General features: G+C 34.8%; 6 protein-coding genes across 7 annotated transcripts; 5 read left to right on the top strand and 1 right to left on the bottom strand.

The window, feature by feature from the left end:
- The first annotated feature begins 613 nt into the window (after positions 1-613).
- Positions 614-9124, top strand: LOC140986795 (probable serine/threonine-protein kinase At1g09600). Of its 2 annotated transcripts, none has more exons than XM_073455153.1 (9): positions 614-1871; positions 2484-2768; positions 4470-4787; positions 5144-5371; positions 5817-5914; positions 6175-6271; positions 6418-6804; positions 7132-8964; positions 9051-9124. In XM_073455153.1, the coding sequence occupies exons 1-8, from the start codon at positions 1314-1316 to the stop codon at positions 7336-7338; spliced, it is 2178 nt and encodes a 725-aa protein (XP_073311254.1). In that variant the 5' UTR covers positions 614-1313; the 3' UTR covers positions 7339-8964; positions 9051-9124. The 2 variants fall into 2 exon arrangements, with proteins under 2 accessions (XP_073311254.1, XP_073311253.1); XM_073455152.1 differs by having other exon boundaries at positions 6157-6271.
- On the top strand, positions 8823-12849 carry LOC140986796 (ras-related protein RABD1-like). The gene is made up of 8 exons (XM_073455154.1): positions 8823-8964; positions 9051-9123; positions 9444-9491; positions 9590-9637; positions 10330-10401; positions 11363-11518; positions 12125-12228; positions 12614-12849. The coding sequence occupies exons 1-8, from the start codon at positions 8951-8953 to the stop codon at positions 12705-12707; spliced, it is 609 nt and encodes a 202-aa protein (XP_073311255.1). The 5' UTR covers positions 8823-8950; the 3' UTR covers positions 12708-12849.
- Positions 12850-13343: 494 nt separating this feature from the next.
- On the top strand, positions 13344-17723 carry LOC140986387 (chromatin structure-remodeling complex protein BSH). The gene is made up of 11 exons (XM_073454610.1): positions 13344-13461; positions 13862-13999; positions 14105-14193; positions 14675-14769; positions 15647-15718; positions 15877-15924; positions 16056-16139; positions 16808-16846; positions 16961-17043; positions 17200-17262; positions 17397-17723. Exons 2-11 carry the CDS (start codon positions 13947-13949, stop codon positions 17494-17496), a joined length of 726 nt encoding a protein of 241 aa, XP_073310711.1. The 5' UTR covers positions 13344-13461; positions 13862-13946; the 3' UTR covers positions 17497-17723.
- A 507-nt stretch (positions 17724-18230) lies between these two features.
- On the top strand, positions 18231-22333 carry LOC140986117 (stromal 70 kDa heat shock-related protein, chloroplastic). Its single transcript, XM_073454125.1, has 8 exons — positions 18231-18866; positions 19398-19650; positions 20080-20159; positions 20302-20444; positions 20530-20628; positions 20720-20909; positions 20994-21392; positions 21598-22333. Exons 1-8 carry the CDS (start codon positions 18333-18335, stop codon positions 21994-21996), a joined length of 2097 nt encoding a protein of 698 aa, XP_073310226.1. The 5' UTR covers positions 18231-18332; the 3' UTR covers positions 21997-22333.
- Positions 22334-23763: 1430 nt separating this feature from the next.
- On the bottom strand, positions 23764-24584 carry LOC140986471 (glyoxylase I 4-like). The gene is made up of 2 exons (XM_073454733.1): positions 24274-24584; positions 23764-24181 (listed from the first exon to the last, which is right to left on the bottom strand). Exons 1-2 carry the CDS (start codon positions 24474-24476, stop codon positions 23776-23778), a joined length of 609 nt encoding a protein of 202 aa, XP_073310834.1. The 5' UTR covers positions 24477-24584; the 3' UTR covers positions 23764-23775.
- Positions 24585-26274: 1690 nt separating this feature from the next.
- On the top strand, positions 26275-26939 carry LOC140985989 (glyoxylase I 4-like). The gene is made up of 2 exons (XM_073453917.1): positions 26275-26546; positions 26596-26939. The coding sequence occupies exons 1-2, from the start codon at positions 26343-26345 to the stop codon at positions 26803-26805; spliced, it is 414 nt and encodes a 137-aa protein (XP_073310018.1). The 5' UTR covers positions 26275-26342; the 3' UTR covers positions 26806-26939.
- Positions 26940-27566: the final 627 nt, after the last annotated feature.

Genomic DNA, 27566 nt, shown 5'->3' with positions numbered 1-27566 from the left:
TTCCCAATTTTCATCCTATTCAGAGTCCTAAAATCCTGTAGCATTTTACCATAAACAGAAATAAAATAAATGTTAAGTGTTTAGTGACGTAGTGAGAGAATAAATTGGGTTTATATATACTTAACAAATCAAAAGATAATATATCAATGCAAATTTATTCAGTTAACAACAGTTGTCACGGCCCAACCCACTTGTAATATTGTCCGCTCTGGCCCTAGGTCTCACGGCTTTAAAACGCGTCACAACGTGCGACGTCCACACACTGGCTCTGATACCAAATGTCACGGACTAGCCCACTTGTGATATTGTCCGTTTTGACCCGAGGCATCACAGCTTTAAAACGCGTCACGAGAAGTTGTTACAAGTTCATTTAAATGGCCAACATCTCTCCCGTGATGTAAGATTTCGACATTAAAGAAGATGTCTATAATATTTAAATAAATAACAAAATAGTTTGAATTTAATTTAAGCCAATAAAATTAAAATTTTCAATCTCAATTTTTTTGTGAATAAATTTGTCAATCTCATATTAGATAAATATATATATATATATAAAATATTATATTATTATTATATTACTCCGTCAAAAAGTATTTAAGTGGTCACTCGCAAATCTAGGCGCTCGTCAGACCCAAAACTGCTCTCCATCTCTCTTTCTTGCTTGCGTCACTCTCACAAAATGCCTTCCATTTTCTTGTTTGCAATTTTCAGAGAAAATTTATCACGGCATTTGATTATTAGATAATTTCTCTAGTCAATTTACGTTACAAGATTCAATAGTTCAACTGCGAACCCAAAATATCGTATCCCCGATCGATTGTTCCTGAAACCCTGAACGAAGCAGAGGTTGATTTTTTCATGCCCGATTGCTTATGGTGATTGGCTGCATGATTTAAGTTTCGGGCAATGCGGGCTGGTTCATGCTGAAAAGATTGGATCTTGGACGTGGGTTGCGTTTGCCTTAATGTTTTGTTGAAGATTCCTGATTTGTGATCGGAATTTTCAAGTTTCCGTATAATTTGAACTTTATTGGCCGTACATTGACGGAAACCGAGCATTAACCCAAGAATTCGTTGAGATTGAGATATGGGGTTTCAAGTATAACTGATTCCAGGCGTTGGGTTTCAAGAATGAGTTGGTTTTTATTGCCTAACATAGATTTCATCATCGGTTTTTTTAATTAATCTCGTGGTGCGTTCTGTATGTGACGATAGGGTTGTAGAATTGAAAGGTGGGTTTTTTTAATTGAATTATGGATCTTTGATCTGTTTTGAAGTTTTTTGAATGTGGATGATGCTGTTCAAATCAGCTAAATGCTGCGGGTACTCAAGAAAAGCAAAATAGGTTTTCATTTTTGGAACCTCAAGTTTCCTGTTAAGAAAAACAGGGGACTTAAACTTTTGTGTAGAATGGGATGTATTTGCTCTAAAGGTAGTACAGATGATGATGATAACAAGGTTAAGAATGAGAGAGTTTTGAAAAAAACTTCAAAAAGATTAGTATCTTCTTCATCAAGGAATGAGGAGGTTGTGGTGGAGATTGATAATGGAGGTAATGATGCAACAGCAAGGCTTATATCAGGAGAGCATGCTGTGAGAAGTGCCGGCTCCACCCCATCTGCGTGGGACGAGGGGAATAAGAAGCCTATGGTTTTTGAGAAACCTGAAATGGCCAAAATACAAAGACGGGCAACTATGGAGGTGGGAACACGAGGGGGGCAACCTCAAATGTGCAGGGTATTAAGCGTAAAAAATGGAATAGATGGCACACAAATTGTTGCTGGATGGCCATCATGGCTGACTGCTGTGGCTGGGGAAGCTATCAAAGGATGGATTCCTCGAAAAGCAGACTCATTCGAGAAGTTGGATAAGGTATATTAAATTTATCCTGCCTTATTCTGAAGGCATCATATATTTCTGAATCTTCTTTTTGTTATATTTTTATGGTGAGTTATAGCTGTTCTTTGTCCTGAGTTATCTTGTCATTCAATTGCCTGAATTATTCTGCAGTTATATGTCACTCTACATCTATCTCGTGTATACTCTTTCGTATCCACATCAATACAGGTGCCTAGGTATTAGCAATAAAGATAGATAGGAAAATATCATTAGAGCTTCTTGTGCAATGACATGGATATCTCTGTAATACTAATTTTCTTTGGATAAAAAATTTATTCTGCACGGACGAATATTTCATTATCTTCTGGCACAAAATGTTATTCCTTCAGGTTCTTTTAGTGATGTTGATTTCTTCAAACATAAAATTCTGAGGTTTCCAAGTTTCACGTGGGGTAGGCGCTCTGGGTGGTGAATAACTTGTTACATGAACCATTACTTGGTGCGTTTGAAACAATGCATATCATGTGAAATTAACTTAATTTCTCACTTTTAAACAATGGCGCACTTTTGTTCGCATTATCTTATTACCTCCCCAATATTCCTTCATTTCATAACATTTTTTATTATGCACTCCCAACATTTCAGATTGGTCAAGGAACTTACAGCAGTGTGTACAGAGCTCGTGACCTTGAAACTGAGAAAATTGTTGCACTGAAAAAAGTGCGATTTGTCAATATGGATCCAGATAGTGTACGTTTCATGGCTAGGGAAATCCTTATTCTTCGTAGGCTTGACCATCCAAATATCATGAAACTTGAAGGTCTAGTCACTTCCAGGGTTTCAGGAAATTTATACCTTGTATTTGAATACATGGAGCATGATCTTACTGGACTATTGGCTTCACCGACTGTTAAATTTACAGAACCACAGGTTCGTGTTTCTATTCAAATTCTTTTCTCTTTGTTCAGACCCTATCCTCATGAATTTTCAATTGACAGACAATTGTAAAACAATGTTTCTGCTCTTTCTATTTACTACCTTTATGCATCTACCGCGGGAGGCAATGTTTGGGGATCACATATGATTCACATCTTTCTAGTAGAAGATTTCGTCTAAATGTTTCTGTTAACTATTTTTACCCTCGTATCTGCAAATATCTGGTAGAATCCTTTGGCTGCATGTAAGACATTATGACGAGGCATAAGTGATGCTGCAACTCCAACAGATAATATAGCATGCTCATGATTTGACTTTTCCATGTCAGTCTAGATAACCAATTTCCAAAGCTACAAGTGGAGCTCTGGAATGAGAGCAGTAGAGCTCTCGATTTAGTAAAGATTTGGGTTTAGAGTGCTGCTGTATTTTGTTTTACCAAAAGAATTTTTTTAAGAAAATGTTTTTGCCAGCGTTTATATGGCCGCTGTTATTTTGTGCATTGACAAATAGGTATTCCTAATTATGCTTTATTTCTTTGATTTGCAATGCTCAAACTCCCAATTTTTGAATTTAAGAAAATATTATATATGAAAATCCTACAATAATATGTAGTACCCGTATTGTGACTAATGTGACTAATTAAGATTTGAGGATAGAAAAATGTGGATAGAGTAGGCTGCTGGATGTTGAAATATGTTTCTTGTGAAATGTTGTAGCTGAGAAATGTAATATAGTTCGCGAACTGACAGCGCATAATATGTAGGAGGACTCATTTTATTATAAATTGCCCAATTTATGGTCAGCCCCATGAAGGCTCCAGGACAGCTGCTCAAATGAGTTTTGGACATATCTCATGACTCATATATAAGTATATGGGCCTGAGAAAGCGTGAATTGGCTTCATTTTGTCTGACTTCCTGTCTTTCTTATCTAAGTTTGCGAACTCCACGAAGATATTGAACATCAATTCATGTTTAAGTGTATAATCCCCTTGAGCAAATACTTAGGCATACACGATATAGTTATAATGATGAACAATGCATTATTTGTTCTGCGTTACATACTTGGTTTCCTGCCTCTTGTATAAAATGACATTAAGTTGGGATATTTTATCCTGTTTCATACCATATCCTACTTAAAAATAGTGGAATAAAAATGAGTATCTTCTCTTCTAATCGTTTTCACACTCCTTGATTTTATTTGACTCACTAGCAAACCTTTTTCAGAAAAGGATGAGTTTGTACCTCTCGATTTTGGTAATTTAGGAATCCGTTGATAATTTTTTTATTCAATTAAAGTAAAGTCGTGTATGCCATCTGCAACTTCACATTAATTTAAAAAAAAAAAAAAATTTAAAGTCGAGGTTTAGGCCTTGACTTTAAAATCGAGGCCGAAATCTTCTTTAAAATTGAAGACGTGATTGTCATTTTCCTATGGGCTAAATTTTGACGTCATGTTTGAAATCAATTTGTCAAAATTGGTTACCGAGGGTTTTTTTGTGTGGAAACATAATCAACCTGTACAGACTTTGCTGTCTGCTTCACGGATGTAGTTGTGCTTTTTGCAGTAGCGCTGCTCTTGGTAATTTATTTACCTGTCTGATTCCTAGTCTTATTTACTCTGGGAACAATTTAATATATTTTTCATCCGCACCACATGAATATTTTTATAAGTGCTTCTCGTAATGGGCATGCAGATCAAATGCTACTTGCAGCAGCTGCTTCGTGGACTTGAACACTGTCATAGCCGTGGAGTCTTGCACCGTGATATTAAAGGTTCAAATCTTTTGATCGACAACAATGGGGTTTTAAAGATTGGTGATTTTGGACTGGCAACTTTTTTCCGAGCAAATCAAAAGCAGCCTTTAACTAGTCGAGTTGTTACGCTATGGTATCGACCGCCTGAGCTTTTGCTTGGTGCTACAAATTATGGAGTTTCTGTAGATTTATGGAGTTCTGGTTGTATTCTTGCCGAATTGTTTTCAGGAAAACCGATTATGACTGGTAGGACAGAGGTACATTCTCACCTAATTGGATTTGAGATTTGAAGCATATCTTTCTAGCCCAGTTGTGAATGTTGTTTCTTTTATTTCAAGTTTATAGGTTTTTCCTTTTGGTTAATGGCGGAGGAATATAATGGCACCTTGATTTTCTTTACGCGTGACAACAGATTGTATCTTGTTCTTTTCCCTGCATATCAAGATTTATCTTGATCTTCTGATCGATGTTAATTCCTATAAAAGTACATTTTAAATGAAGTTTTCCTTCAGTTTTCTAGGTTTACGTCTTACAAACAATTTTTCAGAAATGCTCTGTACTTCTCTTATGACCCTAAAATTGGCTTCTTGTTGAGAATCGACATTATATGCAGGTTGAACAACTGCACAAAATCTTTAAACTTTGTGGTTCACCCTCAGAAGAATACTGGAAAACATCGAAATTACCACATGTGACAATATTCAAACCTCAACATCCTTATAAACGATGTGTGGATGAGACATTCAAGGACTTTCCTCCTTCTGCTTTAGCACTTGTGGAATCTCTCCTTGCTTTTGAAGCAGAGTGTCGAGGATCTACAACTTCAGCTCTTCAAAGTGAGGTAAATCTTCTTTTCTCTCCTGCAAGATTCATCTGGGTAGTTTCAAACTTCCTTTTGCTCCCTTTAGAATCTACACCTTTATATGATAGCTAGTCCCTTATTATGATTGTGTATAAATTGTGAGTGACTCGCTCCTCTGAGCTGAATAGATCTTTGAAACATTTTATTACTGAATTGCATTTATTTGCGTGTGATACATGACATTGTTAAATACAGCTTTGTCATGGAATCCCGTTAACATGTAGCTTTGTTTTATCATATTTATGCCTCGTTCCGAAAGTTTTTTTTTTAATCAATTTTTTTTTTCATTTTTGTGCTGCTTTGTTCAAAATTATGCACTACTTCCTTCTATTTCCGTTATTTGTTTTTCCCTGAAAACACAATCTCACCAATTTTACTTTTGTAATTTGTGTACTTATATGAGCGTGTCTTACTGTCTTTCCAGTTTTTCACAACAAAGCCTCTACCTTGCGATCCATCATCCTTTCCCAAATACCCACCTTGCAAAGAATTTGATGCCAAAATGCGAGATGAAGCAAGAAGGTAGACATTCCATCTGTTGTACTCTTATGTAGTTTTGCATTGTAATTTCTCCATTTTGTTGGACTTGATTAACTGTTAGCAACAATTTTCTGGGAGATGCCATGTATTTCTTGTGCGATAAGAGCTGAGATGGAGAAATATCGCCATTATATTAAATGTATAATTCCTGAAATTTTTAATCTCTATTCTATGACTAAGGTTGTCTTCTATTCTCATTACATTTTTATTCAACTTGATTCCAGACAAAAGGCTGCCTGCAGAAAGGGAGGTGGACTTGAATCTTCTCGAAAGACCTCTAAAGAATCCAAAGCAATCCCACCAAGCGACCCTAATGCTGAAATGCAAGCATCTATCCAGGTACTTCTCTTCTGAGGCTTACTTGGATAATTTGCAAGGCTGCATGCTATGTGCTGATAGTTCTTAGCTCTGTATATCCCTTTCCAAATAATGCTACAATATTGAGTGCGTATTCTTGTTTGGTAATGTAAGTTTTTGGTGTTCAGGCTCGGAAAGGGCAGTCGAATCCCAAGAGCACCAGTGACAAGTACGATTCTGAGGATAGTGTTTCTGGCTTCCGAATTGAACCTTCCAGAGGATCCTCGAATCGTGGTCATGCCACGCAAAGGGGAACATCAGGAAATTTATTGGATTCTTGTAAACCCCAAGATACAGCAGCACGGTTGTCTAGATTCTCAAATTCGGTGGCAGCTCGAGGTAATTCACAACTTGATTTTAGCAGAGACTCCAGTGCCCATTCCCATTGGCCAGAACATCGCTTGAATACCAGATATGAACGGATAAATGATGCTGAGTCATCACACCATTTACACGAAAGACCATATTTATCCAACAAGAACAATGGAGCTATGCCTCGGAAGGAGATTTCAACGGTAAAAATTACTTGAAGAGATGCTTCTTTTTCACCTGTTCACCCGTCTCACAAACAGAAAGAAAGAAAAGATAAATCATGTAATAAAAATAAATAAATAAACTGAGTCCACTTTCCATGAGTTTGGGCTAGAACAAGTAGTTCGGACATGATATCTGATCCAGGAGTTCGCATTCAAGACTCCTACTTTTAGAGCCACCTGTACCTCTTGGATTCTAATTTTGCGAGTGTATTTCTCAGTCTGTGGCTTATACGTGATGGATTTTGATAAACTGTAAATAAGTGATTTCTGACAGAAAGTCATTTTTTCTTTGGTTTTTTTTCCCAGAGTTACGCTCTAAAGAAGACGCGGATGCACTATTCAGGACCATTGTTGCTTCCTGGTGGAAGTGTGGAGGATATGCTCAAAGAGCATGAAAGACAGATTCAACATGCTGTAAGGAAAGCTCGTATGGACAAGAACAAGACCAAGAAAGGTTACGGCGACTATGAACAAACAGATTCGCTCCTAGAATACGTCAATAACGGCCGTTGATTGTTGAGAGAAGCACACGCTCCATTAACACATACATTCATCCTTTAGCAATGAATCCATCTGAATGATGAGAATTCTGTCATCAGCTTCGTGCGTGTGAAATGCTGTCACCGAGGCTAAGAACAGTCGGGGATCTATGATAACTGATCGCTCGAGAGCTTATCTTTTCTTAATCAAATCTACAAGAAATCGGGTGAGCAATGATTCATGGAGGTGCCTATTTTCTAAAGGATGTGTAGTTGCCAACATATACATGTGAAGTTTTGCCCTATATATATTTCTTTATGAATGCAGAGCTAAATTTGCCGAGAGATGAGACTTTAGAGGAGAGGTTACGTTGGCAGAAATATGGAAGTATTTTCTACTTTTTTTTGCCAATCTTTGGTTTTAATCCAACTGTATCTTGTTAAAATTGAGATTGATAGTGCACACAAAACGCTTTTCATGTCCCTGACATTTCCCTTATGAATACTAGTTGTGTGTGGTAAACTATAATTATGAGACATGCATATCGAGTACGAAAAAAAAAAGATTAAGCAAATCAAATTATGATTTCAGGTCGAACAACTATAGGCAAAGTGAAAATAGTGATTAAAAATAGCTTGATTATGATTCACGTTCGACGAAAGATGTAGTACATAAGAAAGTTTCCGCCAAACTTTGGATCCACCAAACATTTGCTTCATTCGAATTTCTTTCTAGTTCTCTGGTCTTTATCAGCATAAAACAGTACACATCGCTTCCTCTCTAAGCCATGCTCAAGCCTCAAAGCCATCCCCTTGACACTATTTCTCCTCCAACTCTATACATTTCTTTCTTTAACTCGTAGTTTGAAATAACAAAAACTCTACATTCAAACCCCAAATTCAGAACGTCAAAGGTTCACTCTTTTCATCTCAAAAAGTAAAATGAGACCTAAAACCCACTACTCTTTTAGTCTAAAATTTATCCTAATTTGTGTTGTTCTTGCTTCTTTCCTGCTCTTTATTCTGAGATCAAATTTCTCACAACCAAACTCCATCACCCAAAATTCGTATATCCACTTTCTTCCCCAAGAAAATCTCCCAGAACCAACTCAAGAACCTCGAATTGCTCACTTGTGCCAAAATTCCAACCTCCTTAGCCAAGTCCTAATCCATTACTCAACCTCAACCATCACTCCACAACAAACACTCAAAGAAATATCCATTACATCAAAAATCCAAGACAAGAAGTTAGCTTGCTCGTGATTTGCTGAATACTGTGTTAGCTCAAAAATTACCCATATCATAAAAAAAAATTTGTGAGGTATGTTTATTTGTTTTGAGGAGAATAAAAATCCCATTAGATATGAAATAAGCTAAAATAAATTCTCTTCTCATCCAACTACATGCATTTATGTTCATTAAATTAATGGTTGTCGGTTGGTTTACTTTTCCATTTCATTATAGTTGTTTCCAAATTAATTCCACGAAACAGCAAAGAATTGTCCAAAAAAAAAAAAATTTATTTACTTTAGAAACAACCAAACGGATCATCAAATACTCGTTTACTCTTGTTCCCTCTCCAAACACATTATAAAGATAAAAGCATTTCTCAATCCCTCGGAGCCAAAGGAAGTGTAGAGAGAAAGATGAGCAACGAATAGTAAGAAAGAAAGATTTGAGTCTAAGTTTCATCATATATTTTCGGAATCCAATTTTGTTGATATGGGGTTTTTTTCTTCTTTGTAGCGATTACTTGTTCAAGCTTCTTTTAATCGGAGACTCCTCGGTCGGCAAGTCTTGTCTTCTTCTCAGATTCGCTGTACGTTTCGTTACCTCCCAAATCTTGATCGATTTTGTTTATTTTCGAGTAATTTGATGGATACGGGGGGTTCTGCATGCCTAATTGAGTGCATTCTGTTCATAGTTTGATGGGTTCTTTTCTTTTTCTATGGGTTTTTACTTATTATGGTTTAAGATTTTAGGAATAAAAAATGTAATCCATTTATAATGGGTGTTGTGAGACAGTTATTTTATGGAATGGAAATAAGCAATTGGACCATTGGATTATGGGTGTTGTTGATTTTAGATAGAAGAATTATTGTTATTGCCTCATGAATATCGTTGGATCAATGTATTCAGGATGATTCGTACGTGGACAGTTACATTAGCACCATTGGAGTCGATTTTGTGAGTTATACCTCCGAACCCTTTTGAGTAGTCAGGTAGTGTACCTTCTGTTGATACAAGGGAATTAATTTTATCATGTTGTGGTCTATAAATTACAGAAAATCAGGACAATCGAGCTGGATGGAAAGACAATCAAACTGCAAATTGTAAGTTAATCTTACTTAAGACCACTTTAAATCATATGTAGATGAGAGCACGTGTTTTTTTTATCTTTTTGAAATTGTGGTTTGTGGATTCATGTCAGATGTGGCTTTTGTCCATATTGGACTATAGTGCGTATGGATGTAGATACTTATAGTTGTACCACAAACACTTTTTCCTTTTGTTTAAAACTAATGTGTTTATGTTCAAACATAAACCTGCTCCAGCTTCAACAAAAAACAGTTAAAAAGCTTTACTTCATGAAGCATTTTTTAAAGCCAAGTGCTTTGTATCCAATCTAGCAGCAAATTTTAGGAGAATTACAATTGTTGGATGATGGAAGGAGAAATTTTATTTTCAAAAGTAATAGTAATTTGGTGTTTTAGTCCTCTAGAATTTATAGTTGCAAGTAAATGCTTAGCTTCACTAAGGTAGCCTTTTCACTAGAAGTTAAATATCATATAGCTTAGAAGCAAGATGATTTTAAGGAAGCCTATAAAGAGAATTGGATTTTCGTCGATAGTAGAATTCCAAGCTTTCTTCTCATTACACAGATATCCAATTGTTCAGTGATTGTACTTTTCAACAGTGAAATATGTTCTATGTGGTGCTATACTTTACGTAACCATTGTAATCATGAATGAACAAGAGAAGTATACTTAATACCTAATGCTGTGTTTTTTAAATGTATTTCAAGTGGGATACTGCTGGCCAGGAGCGGTTTCGGACTATTACTAGCAGTTACTATCGAGGAGCTCATGGGATCATTGTAAGAAAGATGAGTCATAGTTATTTTGAATTTCATGCTTAACCGCAATATATGGATTTTGTTTTGTAAATTTATTGTGAACATTTGTTGTAAGCATGGATTGCAATTGTTGGGATCATCACGGGTATGATATATCTAGTATTCTTGCTCTTCTGAAACAACAGAAGCTATTACTTTGTGCATGTATTTTTTGGTCCGCGGAACAGCTATTGTACAAATTGTATGATGATTTCTCATTTGTCTTAAGTGCTCTTTAAGCTTCTGGTTCTTAACTGAATCGCATACCATTGATGCCTGTTCTCCTCTCTTCCTTTTCTCCTTGTTTGAACTCTAGTCCCAACCTTATTGAATTCTTTTATGGAGTAGTCATTTCTTTCCCTGTGATGATTACTTTTTAAACTATATTGCACTGTGCAATACATGTAATTTACTGGCTAGGCATCAAATGTTGCAGTAAATTTCAGTACTGTTCATTTTCGTCAGTTGGCTTCAAGGGTATTTTGTTCTTCCTCTGGTCCGTGGGGTGTCTTATAACCATATCATTGTACCAATGTTGCTAATTGGATCCAATACATTTTCTACCTTGTTTCTGGTTTAGATTATTTATGATTTTTTTACTAACTATTATCTGATATCTGATTTTGTCAATATTGATGGTCAAGCGTGGTTTTCAACATGGAAATACATTTATTTTAGATTTCAAAAGTGCATGTGTATCTAGTTTACCTTCTTTTAATGCATTCATCTTCAAATTATTGGTTACCTTGGTCTTCTGCATCCTTCATATCCATATCACGCTATTTATGATTTTTTTCCAAGCCAAGTTTCTGTATCCTAATGAAACTGTCTGGGTCCTTACTGAAGGACTCTTTATTTCATTTAATTGTTCTTTGTAGATAATGATGAATTGATTCTCCTAATTTATTCAAAAGATTAACTGTACTTATTATAATCATGATAGATTGTGTATGATGTGACTGAGATGGAGAGCTTCAACAATGTTAAGCAGTGGCTTAATGAGATTGATAGATATGCAAATGATAGTGTTTGCAAGCTATTGGTCGGCAACAAATGCGATTTAGTCGAGAGCAAAGTTGTGGACACTGCGACAGCAAAGGTAAATTCTTTATTCCTAAGTGGCTTTGAATTCCTCTGGTTCTGAGTTTCTACAAAATTTGCAATTTAAAAGTAGTAGGCATTGAAATTTCTTAGTGTGGATGTGGTGGGGAATCCTAATTTCTTCAAGTTTGCTGGAATTTTTCTTAAATGTCACGATCTTTGTATTGGACTATATTTGTTGTTCTCAGTGTGCTATCTGATTATAAATGAAGAGAGAGAGATACTTCAAATGAAATAACCATCACGAGTAGGAATGACTACACATAAAATGTACTCGAGACTTCCAGATAGCTTAATCTACATCTTGTTTTAATTACTATTGTGTAAATCTGTTTGTATTGTATGTTCTCAAAATCTTGGGAACAGACTAGCCGTTGTTTCTTTTCTTTTTGGTGTTTCACTTTTCCTTTATATTTGGGCTAAGATATGAGACACTTCTTGTGAACGATATGCAAAAGAGGTGACGCAGGTGGACTTTTGTTTTCACCTTTACCCTCTCCAACTTTTATCTATACTCAATGTTCTGAAATTTTCTTTTCGAATGCTGTATATCTTTCACTGTGCTTATCAATTTGTATACTCGTACTCTGGACCAAACTTGCAGGCATTTGCGGATGAGCTTGGGATTCCTTTCCTTGAGACGAGTGCAAAAGATGCTATTAATGTGGAGCAAGCTTTCTTGACTATGGCCGGTGAAATCAAGAAAAAGTAATCAGTGAACTCATTTATGCATTTTTAATGTTGTTGGTCTTCATCACAAGTTTATCAACACACTAAACTGCTCATAGCTTCATACATAATAAGACGTGAAGTTTGTGGGGGATCCCTGAGCTATCACTATTTTAACCTTAGCTCACTACTTTAAATGTTAACCTCTATTAATGCAGATTCTTAGACTCGTTCTGAGCCCAAGTATTTTGGTACCAAGTCTAGTCCGAAGATAGTGATGTCTAATTCTTGGGCTAGTTTCAACCTAAAGCTTATTTGATGATGTCATGTCCTAATTCCATTTTTGTGATTTTACCTCGAATCCCTATAATTTTCTTTTCGCTTCCTTCTAATATATTATGTAACTTATGGTGAATATATGCAGAATGGGGAACCAGCCAACTACTGACAAGAAATCAACTGGCAGAGTTCAGATAAAGGGACAACCAATTGAGCAGAATAGGAATTGTTGTGGTTAAGTGTTTCCTGTGTAATTTGATGCTTAAAAGTTTGTAAAAAGATAAGAATGGTGTAATGACTAAAAACGTCCTTTCAACTCTTGGTTACATGTAAACTGCTGAACTTTGCTGTTGCGTATCCTTATTTTTGTTTATTGTTGCATATATTTCTTGAAAATTTTAGATGTATAAACGTAGATAGATAATTTGGTGTGTGAAAATATTGCCATTAAAAATAATATTGTCTGATCTAGTTTAAATCTTAATTATCTACATTTATTTTTTCACATGATGTATATTAACTGTTTGGAACTTGTTTTATTTACTAATTTAAGAAAAATTCATGCATTAATTGTTATTCAAAAGTCTTCAGTGATGTAACACCTAAAGATTGTGGTGGATTTAGACTAATTTTTTCTGACATAAAACAAACAAATTCTGAAATTAATTAATAATTGATAATAAATATACTACATTTTGGATTAATTATAATTTCAAATAAGTTAGGTAATAATCATAAGACGTTGGTCTTCTTTAAAATTTTTAATTAAAAAACATATAAAATTCAAGAACTAAAAATTCGTAGAAAATAAAACATTTATTTTAAAAAACGGGTGGGTAACTTGCAATAGAAGTCGCTATTTTGTAATTTGTTAATGTCTAAAAGCGTGTGGCAGCGATTGCGTTATATATATAGGTTAAAGGTTCTCTCTGACGAAATCATCCGAAATAATCAGACCGCCTCTGGAACTGAGGTCTGAGCTTGAGATTTAAGGTAATTCGTTGTCCTTCAATTTAGCTTCCTTATTAACTGGAACGGCCCCTATATTTTGTGGTAATGGGATTTGAGTAATTTAAAGAGGAACTGAATTTCAAATTGGGTTTGGAAGAATGCGTTTTACAGGATTGAGAGTGTAGAGTTCAAAGTTTTAGAAGAACTAGGACTGAAATTGAAATTTTTATTTTATTTGGTCTTACGAGATGGTTTCAGGCAGTTTATCTCTTTAAGATATGATTATTGAAAATTCTCTTGAACAAAAAATGAAAATTTTATTTTATTTGGTTTTACGAGATGGTTTCAGGCAGTTTACCTCTTTAAGATGTGATTATTGAAAATTCTCTTGAACAAAAAACCCTGAGCTAATTGGTGTGTATGATTGGATGACTGTGCAAAGGCGTCTGGAGCTGATTACAATTTATTTGTAAGAGTTTGATCAAATCATTGGCATATTTCTGAAGAGCGGCAGTGGAAGTATAATCATGAAATCACACTCACCATGGGGAACTTCCAAGAACCCAGTCAAATTCCGGATGTAAATAAATATCTGGCCTTTTCTGTTGTGGACAAATAACAATTTTTTTTACATTAACTGAATTTTTATTCTTTTGTCCTACGATACTCATAAATCATTTTTCAGACCAACTGCGGACAACCTAGTACCTATACGTCTAGACATTGAAATTGATGGTCAGAGATTTAGAGATGCTTTCATTTGGAATCCTTCAGGTAATTTAATTAAACTATTTGTTTGCTTATTCTTGATTCGTTGTTCTCCTATAATTAACTTGTTTTGTCGGCTCCCTGATTTCTTGGCACCAGATGAAACAATAAGTTATAACTTTTTTCCTGCGTGATTATGATACATCGAAAAACCTTTTTTTAACTCAAGTTAAATAATTTTTTTGTTATCCTATTGGTGCTGAGCTGACAGACTCCACATATTTCGACTGCAGACGCATCATCGCCCTTTCTCGGTGTCATTACAGATGATATATATTCGATTTTTAGGAGTCATTCCTTGGTTTCCACATTGCTAACTCCAACTGTATTTGGTCGGACCATTTATCAAGGCCATAAAATTTTGAGATATGTGGTCGTTTGTTTTCACTTTTCATCTGGCCATACAGCAAGCAAGCATGTGCAAGTAGGTGTGGTTGCATGCCCTTTATGAAATACCAGAGCTAATTTTTTTTATTTGTCGATTTAGATCCTGACTCTGAAGTGGTCGTGTTTGCTAGAAGAACAGTTAAAGACCTGAAGCTTCCTCCTGCTTTTGTCACACAGATTGCTCAGTCAATTCAAGTATTATACAGTAATCAAATCCTGTGTTTGATTACTTGATTCTGTGTATTATGCTTTTATTTTACACAATAGTTTATAATAAGTTATGCTTAGTTAACGTTTGGAAGCATATCCTTTCATTAAAAGTCTATTTCATGTATTATTGTTTGCTTTACATTTATTTATACTAGCTCTGAATCTCAATTGTGCTTGCTCGTGTATTGAGAGACATCATTTAAAGCTAATAGGTTGGAAAATTCGTGTATCCATGAAAGACGGCCTTAAATATTACCCCTATTAGTAGTTGCGGGCAAAAATTCTTGATGATATTGGGAAGAAGTCGAACATGATAAATTTTTTGAACGAACCTTTTCTGGTTTTCAATATGTATGAGAAAATAGAGCATTTTCAATATGTATGAGAAAATAGAGCAACTCTAGATAAAATTGTTTTAGTAAATTCAATATTAAGTTGTTAGAGGGACAAAGATATGACTAGGTTAATTTGGGCTACAAAGTAATCATTGATTGATTAGTTGAGTAGATTATTCATTGATTTAGGACTATGGTGTGGCATTTGTTCATTATTTCACTTCTTTAGTGTTTTTCAAGAGTATTTGAGATTGATAAATTTTGAAATTTGAGATAAATTTTGAAATTTGAGAGTGATTTTATTGGTTGTTTTGAAAATTTGAGTGTGATTTCGTTGGTTGTTTTGAAAATTGATATGGTAGATCACATCGAGTTATGATTATTTAAAAAAGGTGAGCTTGTATGATAATTGTGTGAAAAAAAAAATTAATGCGCTAGAAGTAACAATGTAATGATTGTGTGTGCGTTCTCTTCTTTTCCGAATCCCAATTATGGCTCACTATAGGTTTACATGTCAATTATCACAGACACAGCTGGCTGAATTTAGATCATATGAAGGGCAAGATATGTATAATGGCGAGAAAGTTGTTCCTATCAAGGTTTGTCATGGTGACTTGTGATTCCTGTTATTTACTTTTTTATACTTACATCTATATCCTTTTCTATTTATCCACTATAAATTTGTTTCTCTTTTTTGTTTGGTTAATAAAATAATCATACTGGAAGTTATATCCATTCTCTTTGTCTATTTACCCAGCTTGATCTCCGTGTTAATCACACTCTCATCAAGGACCACTTTTTATGGGTAAGCAAAGCCAGAGATTTATAATTTGCACTTCAATGTTTTACAGAGAATTAGACATTTGAATCAAACTCTGTGTATTGTTTTGATATGATATGCTTTTCTCATTGTTAAAATTGAATAATGATTTTCAGGATTTGAACAACTTTGAGAGTGATCCTGAAGAATTTGCAAAAACTTTCTGCAAAGACATGGGTATTGTAGACCCTGAAGTTGGAGTAAGCACTTGTAATCTACAATTTAGCACTTAAAAAACAAAAAACAGTACCTCTCATTTTCATAATGATTTTATTCAGATGGAAATTCTTGTCATTTTTCTCAACTCCTGAGCTCGGTACAAATTTGAACTTTTTAATCTACGCTGGTGTTATGATAGATAATGATAGTGACCTTAGAATCTTGTTTGTGAAATCCATTGATCTGGCAAAAAGTTGAGTTGAATGATGAGTGTCACACTCTTGCCTTTTGCTCGTTTGTCATTTTCTCCCTTTTAACAAATTGCTTATTTTTCCATAGGATCTAGGAGAAAATTCCATGTACCCTTTGTATTCTCACCAGTATCACATCATTCATTTGAAATCTTGTATTATCATGCTTCTTTTAGAAAATAACCCATGATAAGTATATACGATGTGGCGTCTATCAATATGCTTAATGGGTACAGTAAAGCTGGGGGTCACTATTTTTATTTGAAGCTCCTAACTCAACTCGCACTTGCCTGCACTTTCAGCTTTGTGGCACATTTGGACATACACATATTTGCTTTCGTTGTGGATATGGTTCGTTAGTGATTACTTCTGAAATTCCACCAGGAGTTTTTTAGAACTCCGCATTATGTTGTCAAGTGCTCGTGCTTTATAATTACTAACCAACATTGACTATGCAGCCGGCCATTGCTATTGCTATCAGAGAGCAACTTTACGAGGTGAAAATTAAATTAAATTTTCTGCCTGATAACTATTGATTTGTACTCCAATGGTGCACTTTTGCTTTGTGCAAATTATTCTAAACTTCCAACCTCAAACATTTTGTTCATTAGATCGCTGTACAAAATGTGACTTCAGTTCGGGAAAGCAGAATAAACAAGAAAGGGCGTAAGGGGTTTGATTACGCTCAGGCCAGGTTTATTTTTATGCTTTGGTCGAATCTTTTGTGCCACTTTTTTTGAATTAAAAAACCTGTGAAAGTACTAACTAGACTCTATGCAACCGTCTTTTTTATTATTTCACTAATAAGAAACTGGTCTGTTCCTTCCTTCCTTCCATTCTTCACTTTCAGCAAAGCCAATGGAAATGCTGTGGACTTGTTCAAGTTATTTGGCAACAAATCGAGTGTCCTTCGGTAAATCTAGTTACCTACATTTTGTCCTTCAAGAAAATAATTGTACTGGTCTCATTTCTTTGTTCATTTCAGATATCTTAAACTCTTGAGCTTTACTTGACATTTTACTGGTCTCATTTCTTGGTTCATTTCAGAAAACGGAAAGAGTGGGATGCCTATGAACCCATTGTGGATCTCCTATCAAACGAGGAAGTGGATGCTCTTGAGGCAAAACAGGAAAGAAGTAATCGATGACATGAAAACCGCGCTTTCTTATGTAGACTGTTGTTTCTGGTAGAAATCATATGATCTTAGTCTCTGTACTGTGATAGACAATACAGAGCCAAGTCCCAGCCTTCATGTTTCCTGCTTAATGTTTATGCTGGTGAACTACATTTGCACAGTTTTCTCATTTCATTGTTGTTCACTTTTGAGAGAAAGGATCCATTTCTTTTTCAAATTTAGTATTTGTGTTTGTTTAATGCTATCGATTTTATTCATTTAGTAAATAATTTTACATTTTCATCTACGCCTAAGAAATGATAAATTATCGAACCAAGAAATGAGACCAGTACCCAAGGACACTCGATTGTTATGAAATTCCAAAAATTATTATTTTTAATTAAAAAATAGCGTTTTATCTATATTAATTATCAATTTGGAAAATTAAATATATAAATGTTTTTTTTACATTATTTTATTATGAAATAATTCCTTCTTCTGTCAACGGTATTTTGGCAAAGAAAAGGTTGAATTTCGTGGATGATTTTTTTTTTAAATAACATATATTATAGTATATGTAAAATAACATATATTATTTCTAAGATTTAGTATTACTTATTAAAAAGTTTAAAAAAAAAATAATATAATTTAAAAATAATACAAAAACTATCCCAAGTAATTTTTTATTATTAAAAAAAATCCCCAAATTTTCTCATTATTTTGTCGTAGACGACGATACGAGGTTTCTAGAAGGTGAGAGAAACCTAACACCCTTCTCGTCTCTTCTCTTATCTTCATTTGCCCCCAATTTCTAGGGTTTTCCACTCGTCTATAAACCCTGACGCAGTTTAGAATCCGATTTACAGAACATGGCTTCATCCACAGCTCAAATCCACGCCCTTGGGGCTACCAATCACTTAACTTCCTCAAACAGACCAAACAATCCCAGCAAGACTGTGTTTTTTGGGACGAAGCTCAACAATGAGCTGTCTTTTGGTCTCAATCTCAAAAGCAAGTTCAGGGGTGGCCGCCGTAACTTCCGAGTGGTTGCGGAGAAAGTTGTGGGGATTGATCTCGGGACGACGAATTCTGCGGTGGCGGCGATGGAGGGAGGGAAGCCGACGATCGTGACTAACGCTGAGGGTCAGCGAACTACGCCGTCTGTGGTTGCATATACGAAGGCTGGGGATAGGCTGGTTGGGCAAATTGCAAAGCGGCAGGCGGTCGTGAACCCCCAGAATACCTTCTTCTCAGTGAAGAGGTTTATTGGGAGGAAGATGTCGGAGGTGGATGAGGAGTCGAAGCAGGTTTCTTACAATGTGGTAAGGGATGAGAACGGGAATGTTAAGCTCGATTGTCCTGCAATTGGGAAACAGTTTGCTGCTGAGGAAATCTCGGCTCAGGTGTGTATATACGACCTACGTGTCATTTCCGTCTTTTTAACGAAAGTGGTCTTTCCATGTATTTCTTGATGAGAAGGCTATTCGCTCTGTCGCAGTTGATTAGGTTTCTGAAGAAATTTAATTGGAAAAGGATGTCCTTTTGTTGAGGCTAAGTAGATTGTATTAAATTTAATACGATTTTTTTAGCTTATGAACTTCATAAATTTTCTTTTTGAAATGTGAGCGCTTCGATTGTTTGACGCATGTTCTTACTTTTTATCTAGGGGAGTTGGGAGTGTTCAGTATTTTATCCCGAGAACATTTTTTTTCTCCTGTGCACGTCAACTGTGAGATTAATAATAATAACACCCTTCAGGCACACTGCTTTAGCTCCTAACGATTGAGTTTATTGGTGTGAATAATATACCTTATAGTTGTTCTCTAGTTCAATTACTGGTCGGTTTTACTTGTACCTGTATGTTATTATGATAAGTGTGCTGTATAATACGCTGAAGGATGGTTTTAAGCAATTCTTTCACTCTCTGGCTTTAGGTTTTGAGGAAGCTTGTGGATGATGCTTCAAAGTTTTTGAATGACAAGGTCACTAAAGCTGTGGTCACTGTTCCTGCTTACTTCAATGATTCTCAGAGAACTGCAACCAAAGATGCTGGTCGTATCGCTGGCTTAGACGTTCTCCGTATTATAAATGAGCCCACTGCGGCATCATTGGCCTATGGTTTTGAGAAGAAAAGCAACGAAACTATTCTAGTTTTTGATCTTGGAGGCGGTACTTTTGATGTTTCAGGTGAGGAGTGTCTCATTATTTTTCTAGCTCATCGCCTCATCCCTTGTCTTGGTACATTATTTTCTGTTGTTCAACTGAAGCATGATTGTCATCTTACCTATTCTTTTTGTCGATTAAAATGGTGCACATCTTCTTGTTCCCCTTGATACTTATGCATTAATTTCTGCTTTAGCTCAAGCATTAGTTTTTGTCATGCCAGATTTACAATGGTAGAGTTCTTTGCTTTTGCGAGAGTACTCATTGTGTTATGAAAATTCTAGTTGAGGCCTGTGAACTAAGTATAAGCAACAATTGCTATTTTTTTGGATACATACATTGGTTTTTTAATCACGTCAAATGTATTGTGAACTAGTGTTTGATTTGAGATACAATTTTCTAGTGTGTTCGATATTTCATGAATTTTTAGGCTAATTCTCCATTTTTAATTAGTTCTTGAGGTTGGTGATGGTGTGTTTGAGGTGCTGTCCACTTCTGGAGATACACATCTTGGTGGTGATGACTTTGACAAGGTTTGTATTTCTTGTTGCTGATTCATTGAAGACGACTCCATTTTTTTCTCATTTTTTACTGGGATATTGGAAATATGCCTATTCAGTTTTACAACTGCATTGATTGTTGATGCTGTCATTTACTTTTTTGGATATCATGCAGAGAATTGTTGATTGGCTTGCTTCAAATTTTAAAAAGGATGAGGGGATAGATCTTTTGAAGGACAAACAAGCTCTTCAGCGTCTTACTGAGACAGCAGAGAAGGCTAAGATGGAATTGTCATCTTTGACGCAAACTAATATCAGGCACGTTTACCGTTCAACATTTACTGACACCATTTGCAACTTCTTACATGGCTAATTATTCACATTGCTTTCTCCCTTTTGCTAGTTTGCCTTTCATTACTGCCACTGCTGATGGCCCGAAACATATTGAAACCACTCTTACACGTGCTAAATTTGAGGAGTTATGCTCGGATTTACTGGACAGGTAAAGCTCAATCATATGTGTGAGTAATTAGCATGTTGTGATGATATAATATTTTGCAACTTATCGGAGGAAAAAATTTTTTCCTTATCAGACTCAAAACACCTGTTCAAAATTCATTGAGGGATGCGAAGCTGTCTTTCAGTGACATTGACGAAGTTATCCTTGTTGGTGGTTCCACACGTATTCCAGCTGTCCAGGAACTTGTCCAGAAATTGACTGGAAAGGATCCAAATGTTACTGTGAACCCGGATGAAGTTGTTGCCCTTGGAGCAGCAGTTCAGGTTTGGGCTTGCCCTGTTTTAGCTGTCTTATGCTGACTGAGTAACATTGTTTGACAAGCATTCTTGCTTATTTTCTTTGTTTAGGCTGGTGTTTTGGCCGGAGATGTTAGCGATATAGTCCTTCTGGATGTAACCCCACTATCTTTGGGGTTGGAAACACTTGGTGGTGTAATGACCAAGATTATTCCTAGAAATACTACTTTGCCTACTTCAAAATCAGAGGTGTTCTCGACAGCAGCTGATGGTCAGACTAGTGTTGAGATTAATGTTCTTCAAGGCGAGAGAGAGTTTGTTAGAGATAACAAATCTTTAGGCAGCTTCCGTCTTGATGGAATTCCTCCAGCCCCTCGTGGAGTTCCTCAAATTGAGGTTAAATTTGACATCGATGCAAATGGAATCCTCTCTGTCGCTGCTGTTGACAAGGGAACTGGGAAAAAGCAAGATATCACCATTACTGGTGCCAGCACATTGCCTAGTGATGAGGTAAGAGTTTTTTATATGTCTTCACTGTAATACATGTTCCTACGACCTGCAGCAGCCAGCTAAAATCGAGCTAATTAAATGAAAGTTTGTCTGTTAAATTTGTACTGCTATTAAACCCTCGTTAATTACTTATAATGTCAAACTTATATGGAAATTGCGAACTTTTTTTTCCAACCCTGATCATTGCTCTTATATGTTACTACAGGTGCAGAGAATGGTTAATGAAGCTGAAAAATTTGCAAAAGAAGACAAGGAGAAGAGAGATGCCATAGACACTAAAAATCAGGCTGATTCTGTAGTTTACCAGACGGAGAAGCAATTGAAGGAACTTGGAGACAAAGTTCCTGCCCCAGTAAAAGAAAAAGTTGAGGCAAAACTCGGAGAACTTAAGGATGCCATTTCTCGTGGCTCAACCCAAGCAATAAAGGATGCAATGAGTGCTCTAAATCAAGAGGTAATGCAGCTTGGCCAATCATTATACAACCAACCAGGTGCAACACCCGGTGCTGGCCCCACGCCTGGCGGTGGAGCTAGCTCTTCAGAATCATCAGGCAAGGGACCTGAAGGAGATGTCATCGATGCCGACTTCACAGACAGCAAATGAGGGAAACATGAAACAGATATCAAGCCTGGTCAGCGATCTTAACCTCCTGTCATTCCTTGTGTTTATATGAGAATATTTTTGCTCGATTTTGATAGACACAGGGTGTGAACAAATTTAGTTATTACACGGTTCGAGTTCGAGAGTATTGAAACATCCTAAATGTTTTCACCCTCTAGATTTGTACCATCTGTAAACATTAGCGATGGGTTTGGTAGAGTTCTGTATAGTAAATCATACCATTTCGCTGTTTCTGAGTTGAGTACTGGGTTGTCGTAGCTAGTTTCATTTTGAAAGTATTTTTTTTTTCAAAATCATAATAGGGTTCGGTTCTTATACATTTCTGTTTCATTCTTGATATGCTCTCCAAAAAAAATACTTAATCGTTTAGGTACGTGAGCTGCTTTATTAGCAGTGTCTGAGTAATCGAAGAATAAATTCTCTCACAGTATTAACAGCCAAATATTGCAAGTGAATTCCCGGAAACTTTTTTTGGGAGTATTTTGATGCACAATACAAGTATGGATACATCGGTATCGCAAGAAATGTCTTGATGCAAGTTCGATGTTCACAGTGGCAAACACATGGAGCATGCACGGGATCGCCAAAGGTGGCTGGACTTCATTTGCAATATTTGGCAGTGAAAGTTAATTTAAACCCATTAGAGCAATATTTCGTACTGTTTTCACTTTTTAATGGGGAATTGAATTATCAAAAATTTTCAAGTCAAATGTTGATTTAAAGCACGTGAAAAAAATGGCCAAAAACAACGATTATGAAAAACGCTTACTTTTTTCTGAACTTTCGTGACCGGAAATGTCAAAAATTCGGCAAGTAACAATCATAGACAAAAAATTGAAAGAGAATGTAAAATACAAATAAAACATAAAGTCAATATATCTTTTTCAATTAGATATTTATATTCGATATTTATATTTAAATATTTCATCAAGATGTCTACGTAAAAATATAATTTTTGTTTTTTCTTATGATGATGAGATACTATTTTTTTAATAGTCTCATTTAGATCTAATGACTCAATATGTATTTCTACATCGAGAGTCCATGACATATAATTTTTTTCCGTAATGTTGAGCGCGACAAATTCGATATGCCTATTTATAGAATTTCTTTGGAAATAATTTAAAAATAAATACATCATTACATACATCATTGCATACTAATTTTTAATATTTACAACTCTTCTTTCAACTCTTATTTTCAACAAGTATGAGGTTTTCATTTTAATTTTCAATTGTTCATTTATATTTTTGAATTGAATAAAAAAAAGCGTAATTAATTTATATTTAATTAATTATTTTTGGATATATTTATTTAATTTTGCTGTATCTTTTTCCTTCTTCCATTTTTACCTCATTTATGTGACTTTAACCTACTAGGAAAAATAAGGAAGATGACCATTAATTGAATGACATTGTTTGATATAGTAAATTTACGAGTACAAAGTTAAAAAGCCAGTGTCGCTTTCGATGCTCATGTCTTAAAATATACACGTTTTGATTTTATATAAAATTATTTGATTCTTCTTTTCTTTTTATAAAAAAACTCCTATCACACTATTCACCGTCAATTTCCGACCGATATTATTTTTTATTGTAAATATGAATAGAATGAACTCGTTTTCGTTACCAGTTTTTCTTTTTTCAACCAACAAAAGGTATGAGAAATGCATTATTATTATTATTACTACAAAGAATCAGGCATATGCTAAATACTTTTACAAGAAGTTAAAAGTTGAATATTCACGTAATTTTCCATCTCTTAGATTGAAAACTCCATCATGTCCGAAGCCAAATTCTCCATCATCTCAGCTTCAACCTCATCCCTGCACACTCCCTTCCCATTTGAAAAGGGTGGATTGGGATTCGGCATCTTGTTGATTTTGATGGGACAAGAAGAGATTGGAAGTATTGGGATATTTTGGCAATTGCAAATTTCAACCATATAGCCATCTGGATCATGAAAGAATATCTGATCCACTAAGATCCCACCTTCCCTAACAACTCCCTTCACATATTTTATCTTCATTTCTTCCAATTGTCGGATGATAAGGTCCATGTTAGTGCATTGAAACGAGATATGGTTGTCTTTTGGGTTGATTTTACCTTTCTTGGTTGAAACATTGTCCATTTCTAGCAAATGGATCCCAATCCCATGATTGAACAACCTACATATATAACCAAACAATTTATTACAATATACACACACACACACACACACACACTCTCTCTCTCTCTCTTAAAGAAGAGAGGAGTTTACCAAGCTCCTTCGAAATCGAAGGAAGAAGGCCGCTTGATGAGTACGAATCCAAGAACTTGTTGGTAGAATTCGACAGATTTCTTCACCGATTCGCAAACGAAAGAGACATGGTTCAATGCCAACAAGGGAAACTCTCTTGCCGATGATGGCTTAGACGACTCTTGTTCTTTTCCTTCGACAACATTAATGATTTCTCTCCCCATTCCTCCTTAATTTGTAAGCCTGAAAAAGGGTTTAGATAGAATAGATATATTGGAAATCTATGAATTGGGATCGCCTTTTCTTGGAGTATGATGTAGAGGCATATACCCAAGGGTATATATATATAGTGGGATTGCTTCATGGGGAGGGAAGGAGCTAGCGAAGGTAGGTGGAAGTCAAGTATTAATATTATTGTACAGCAATCATGCATGTGAATCCTACATGTCAATGATGTAGCGACTCACAAGTCATCTTATCCACCAATCATACATAAAATATTGAGAAAATTGCAAAAATAAAAAAATAAATAAATCCAAGTTGTATTTTATTGTCAATCAAAATTTTAAAAATTATATGACTAAAATTATAATTTTCTCTAAAATATGAATATAATATACTTCCCGCATATATTAAAAAAAAAGTGACATTCACATTAAGGTTCTTGAATTAGATTGGTCAAAATATTTGATCATATGTAGATCGAGATCTCATCTCACTCTTATAAATTATATATAAATTAAAGATAAAGTCAAATTTAATAAATTGAAGAGAACTTTCATATTCCACAAAATTACATGTGGAAAATATATTAGGCACAACCCCAAATTACGATATATGAGCACTAATTTATGATATTGATCATATTCCATTTTAAAATTTTTTATGTATATCATAAATGGAGCCAAAACGGTGGGTAACCGTATTAAAAAAAAACATAACAAAAATTTAATTTTATATCTTATGTAATAAAAATTTTGACCTACCATCATTATATTACAAATACTTGAGAAATAAAAAACGTGCCAATACAATTAATTAACTTTCTTTGACTTTTAGAACACTCGCTGGTGAACAGCTAATCGCTAATCATATCACTCCAATTCTTTTAATAAATTCTATAAACAAATATTACACTCAAGAAAATGACTCCTCTTATTTAATTTACACATTCTTCAAGATGTCAAATAAAGCATACAATTCTACGGTTGAGTGTGATAATTAAAAATATATAATATTTGTGATATATTAAAATTGTACATCTACTTAATATGATTGTCAAATCAATTGTGAACACAAATGTGAACACGGTTGATTGATAATCTATCTATTAAAATTATATATATAAATTTATGATTAATCTTTATCTCATGCTAAGCCATTTTGACAATATTAATTAGTGTTCTTTTAAGTAAAAAAAAATGATTTGATAAAATGGGTCTGATTGATCCCAATTTGAATACATAACCATTTTAATTTGAAGAATTTATGGTTAATAACATGACCTAAGTTATTATGTTTTTCCCAATCCACTTGTATTACCCGATTTTAATTAATAAGAGACATCTATTATGAAGTGATATATTTCAATCCCACTCGAATATCATAGAACATGTTATTTAAGTATCAACTATAAAACAATTTTTTTTAGTGTTAAAAGAGATATTTATTATAATTTGATCACGAATTCGATATATCATATAAAGTCGAAATTTTGATATCAAATATGTTATAAATGATGGAATGTGACAACTACAAAGTCTTACACGTATGTAGTGTTTTGAAATCATGCATGAGTGGATAAAATCGTTTACCACGTTCTTCAAATGGGTCAATTGACATTTATTTAAAAGACTGACATTTTGTTAATATATTATCGCTAAACGACAGTAGTAATACTTCATTTCCACCTAGCTTCGCTCCAAACCAACCCCCAATGATTTTCATTATTTCCCCCCTATATATATATATATATATGTGTGTGTGTGTGTGTGTACACCCCCGATAATAAACATCTCGACATCATATTCCAAGAAAAGATATCTCATTTCATAAATCTCCACTATATCTCTCTCTCGAATTAAGAAGGAATGGGGAGAGAAATCATTAATGTTGTCGAAGGAAAAGAACAAGAATTGTGTAAGCCATCCTCAGCAAGAGAGTTGCCATTGTTGGCATTGAACCATGTCTCTTTCGTTTGCGAATCGGTGAAGAAATCTGTCGAATTCTACCAACAAGTTCTTGGATTCGTACTCATCAAGCGGTCTTCTTCCTTCGATTTCGAAGGAGCTTGGTAAACTCCTCTCTTCTTTAAGAGAGTGTGTGTGTGTGTGTATATNTCAGATATTCTTCCACGATCCAGATGGCTATATGGTTGAAATTTGCAATTGCCAAAATATCCCAATACTTCCAATCTCTTCTTGTCCCATCAAAATCAACAAGATGCCGAATCCCAATCCACCCTTTTCAAATGGGAAGGGAGTGTGCAGGGATGAGGTTGAAGCTCAGATGATAGAGAATTTGGCTTCGGACATGATGGAGTTTTCAATCTAAGAGATGGAAAATCACGTGAATATTCAACTTTCACAGATATATATTATTGTGGAGTTACCATTTTGTTTGTATTAGTATAGGTTTTAGCATTTCAATTTTAATTAAATATGATAATTAAATTATCTACAAAACAAGATGACTTTTAGAACCATTTTTCTTGGGGGAAAATTAGATTCCAACTATAAAATTAGTCTTAGCTTAAAAACAAATAGTTGGTTTTTTTATATTTTACTTAATGATAAAGTTTCCTCATCGTCTATTATATTCAACATTACTATCATTTGTGCTGCATATTTTATGGACTAAACGACATTATTATCGACTTATTTCATTCAAATATTCACAATTATTATCGACTTATTTCATTCAAATATTCACAATGGAGAGAGCTAGTTGGATGTCTTTTAAATAAATTTAGACATAATTTGCTATTATAAGTTATTCCACTCACACAATCATCACATGTGCAAAATTTTGCATGAAAGGCATTTAGTCCTTGAAATTTGGTCTCTCGAGTCATTTACAATATTATTGAATGAATTATTTTGTCTCCAAAAAGTTGAGTCCAAGTACAACTGTATTGGGCTCAATAATTAGTTTTAGAGCAATCAAATTAAAAAAATTAGAGTTGTAATATTACTATTTTACATACCAAAGTTGTCACTCGCCATAATCATCATATAACATAATATATATGTATATAGGAAAATAAAGGGCACACATTTCTTGTGCATTTTACGAATACATTATTGGCGGCATGC

Source organism: Primulina huaijiensis, chromosome 10, assembly GCF_012295235.1.
Source record: "Primulina huaijiensis isolate GDHJ02 chromosome 10, ASM1229523v2, whole genome shotgun sequence".
Lineage (NCBI taxonomy): Eukaryota > Viridiplantae > Streptophyta > Magnoliopsida > Lamiales > Gesneriaceae > Primulina > Primulina huaijiensis.
This window is presented reverse-complemented; position numbering and strand designations above follow the sequence as displayed.

Bases quoted from the DNA above. Each gene is read 5' to 3' on its own strand.
- LOC140986795 (XM_073455152.1), top strand. From the start codon at position 1,314: ATGCTGCGGGTACTCAAGAAAAGCAAAATAGGTTTTCATTTTTGGAAC. The intron at 1,872-2,483 runs GTATATTAAATT...CCAACATTTCAG, and splicing joins CATTCGAGAAGTTGGATAAG to ATTGGTCAAGGAACTTACAG. The intron at 4,788-5,143 runs GTACATTCTCAC...CATTATATGCAG, and splicing joins TTATGACTGGTAGGACAGAG to GTTGAACAACTGCACAAAAT.
- LOC140986796 (XM_073455154.1), top strand. The intron at 9,124-9,443 runs GTACGTTTCGTT...CAATGTATTCAG, and splicing joins GTCTTCTTCTCAGATTCGCT to GATGATTCGTACGTGGACAG. The intron at 10,402-11,362 runs GTAAGAAAGATG...TAATCATGATAG, and splicing joins GAGGAGCTCATGGGATCATT to ATTGTGTATGATGTGACTGA.
- LOC140986387 (XM_073454610.1), top strand. From the start codon at position 13,947: ATGAAATCACACTCACCATGGGGAACTTCCAAGAACCCAGTCAAATTC. The intron at 14,000-14,104 runs GTAAATAAATAT...ATCATTTTTCAG, and splicing joins AACCCAGTCAAATTCCGGAT to ACCAACTGCGGACAACCTAG. The intron at 14,194-14,674 runs GTAATTTAATTA...TTGTCGATTTAG, and splicing joins TTTCATTTGGAATCCTTCAG to ATCCTGACTCTGAAGTGGTC.
- LOC140986117 (XM_073454125.1), top strand. From the start codon at position 18,333: ATGGCTTCATCCACAGCTCAAATCCACGCCCTTGGGGCTACCAATCAC. The intron at 18,867-19,397 runs GTGTGTATATAC...CTCTGGCTTTAG, and splicing joins CTGAGGAAATCTCGGCTCAG to GTTTTGAGGAAGCTTGTGGA. The intron at 20,160-20,301 runs GTTTGTATTTCT...GATATCATGCAG, and splicing joins GTGGTGATGACTTTGACAAG to AGAATTGTTGATTGGCTTGC.
- LOC140986471 (XM_073454733.1), bottom strand. From the start codon at position 24,476: ATGGGGAGAGAAATCATTAATGTTGTCGAAGGAAAAGAACAAGAGTCG. The intron at 24,182-24,273 runs GTAAACTCCTCT...TTATATATGTAG, and splicing joins TTCGATTTCGAAGGAGCTTG to GTTGTTCAATCATGGGATTG.
- LOC140985989 (XM_073453917.1), top strand. From the start codon at position 26,343: ATGGGGAGAGAAATCATTAATGTTGTCGAAGGAAAAGAACAAGAATTG.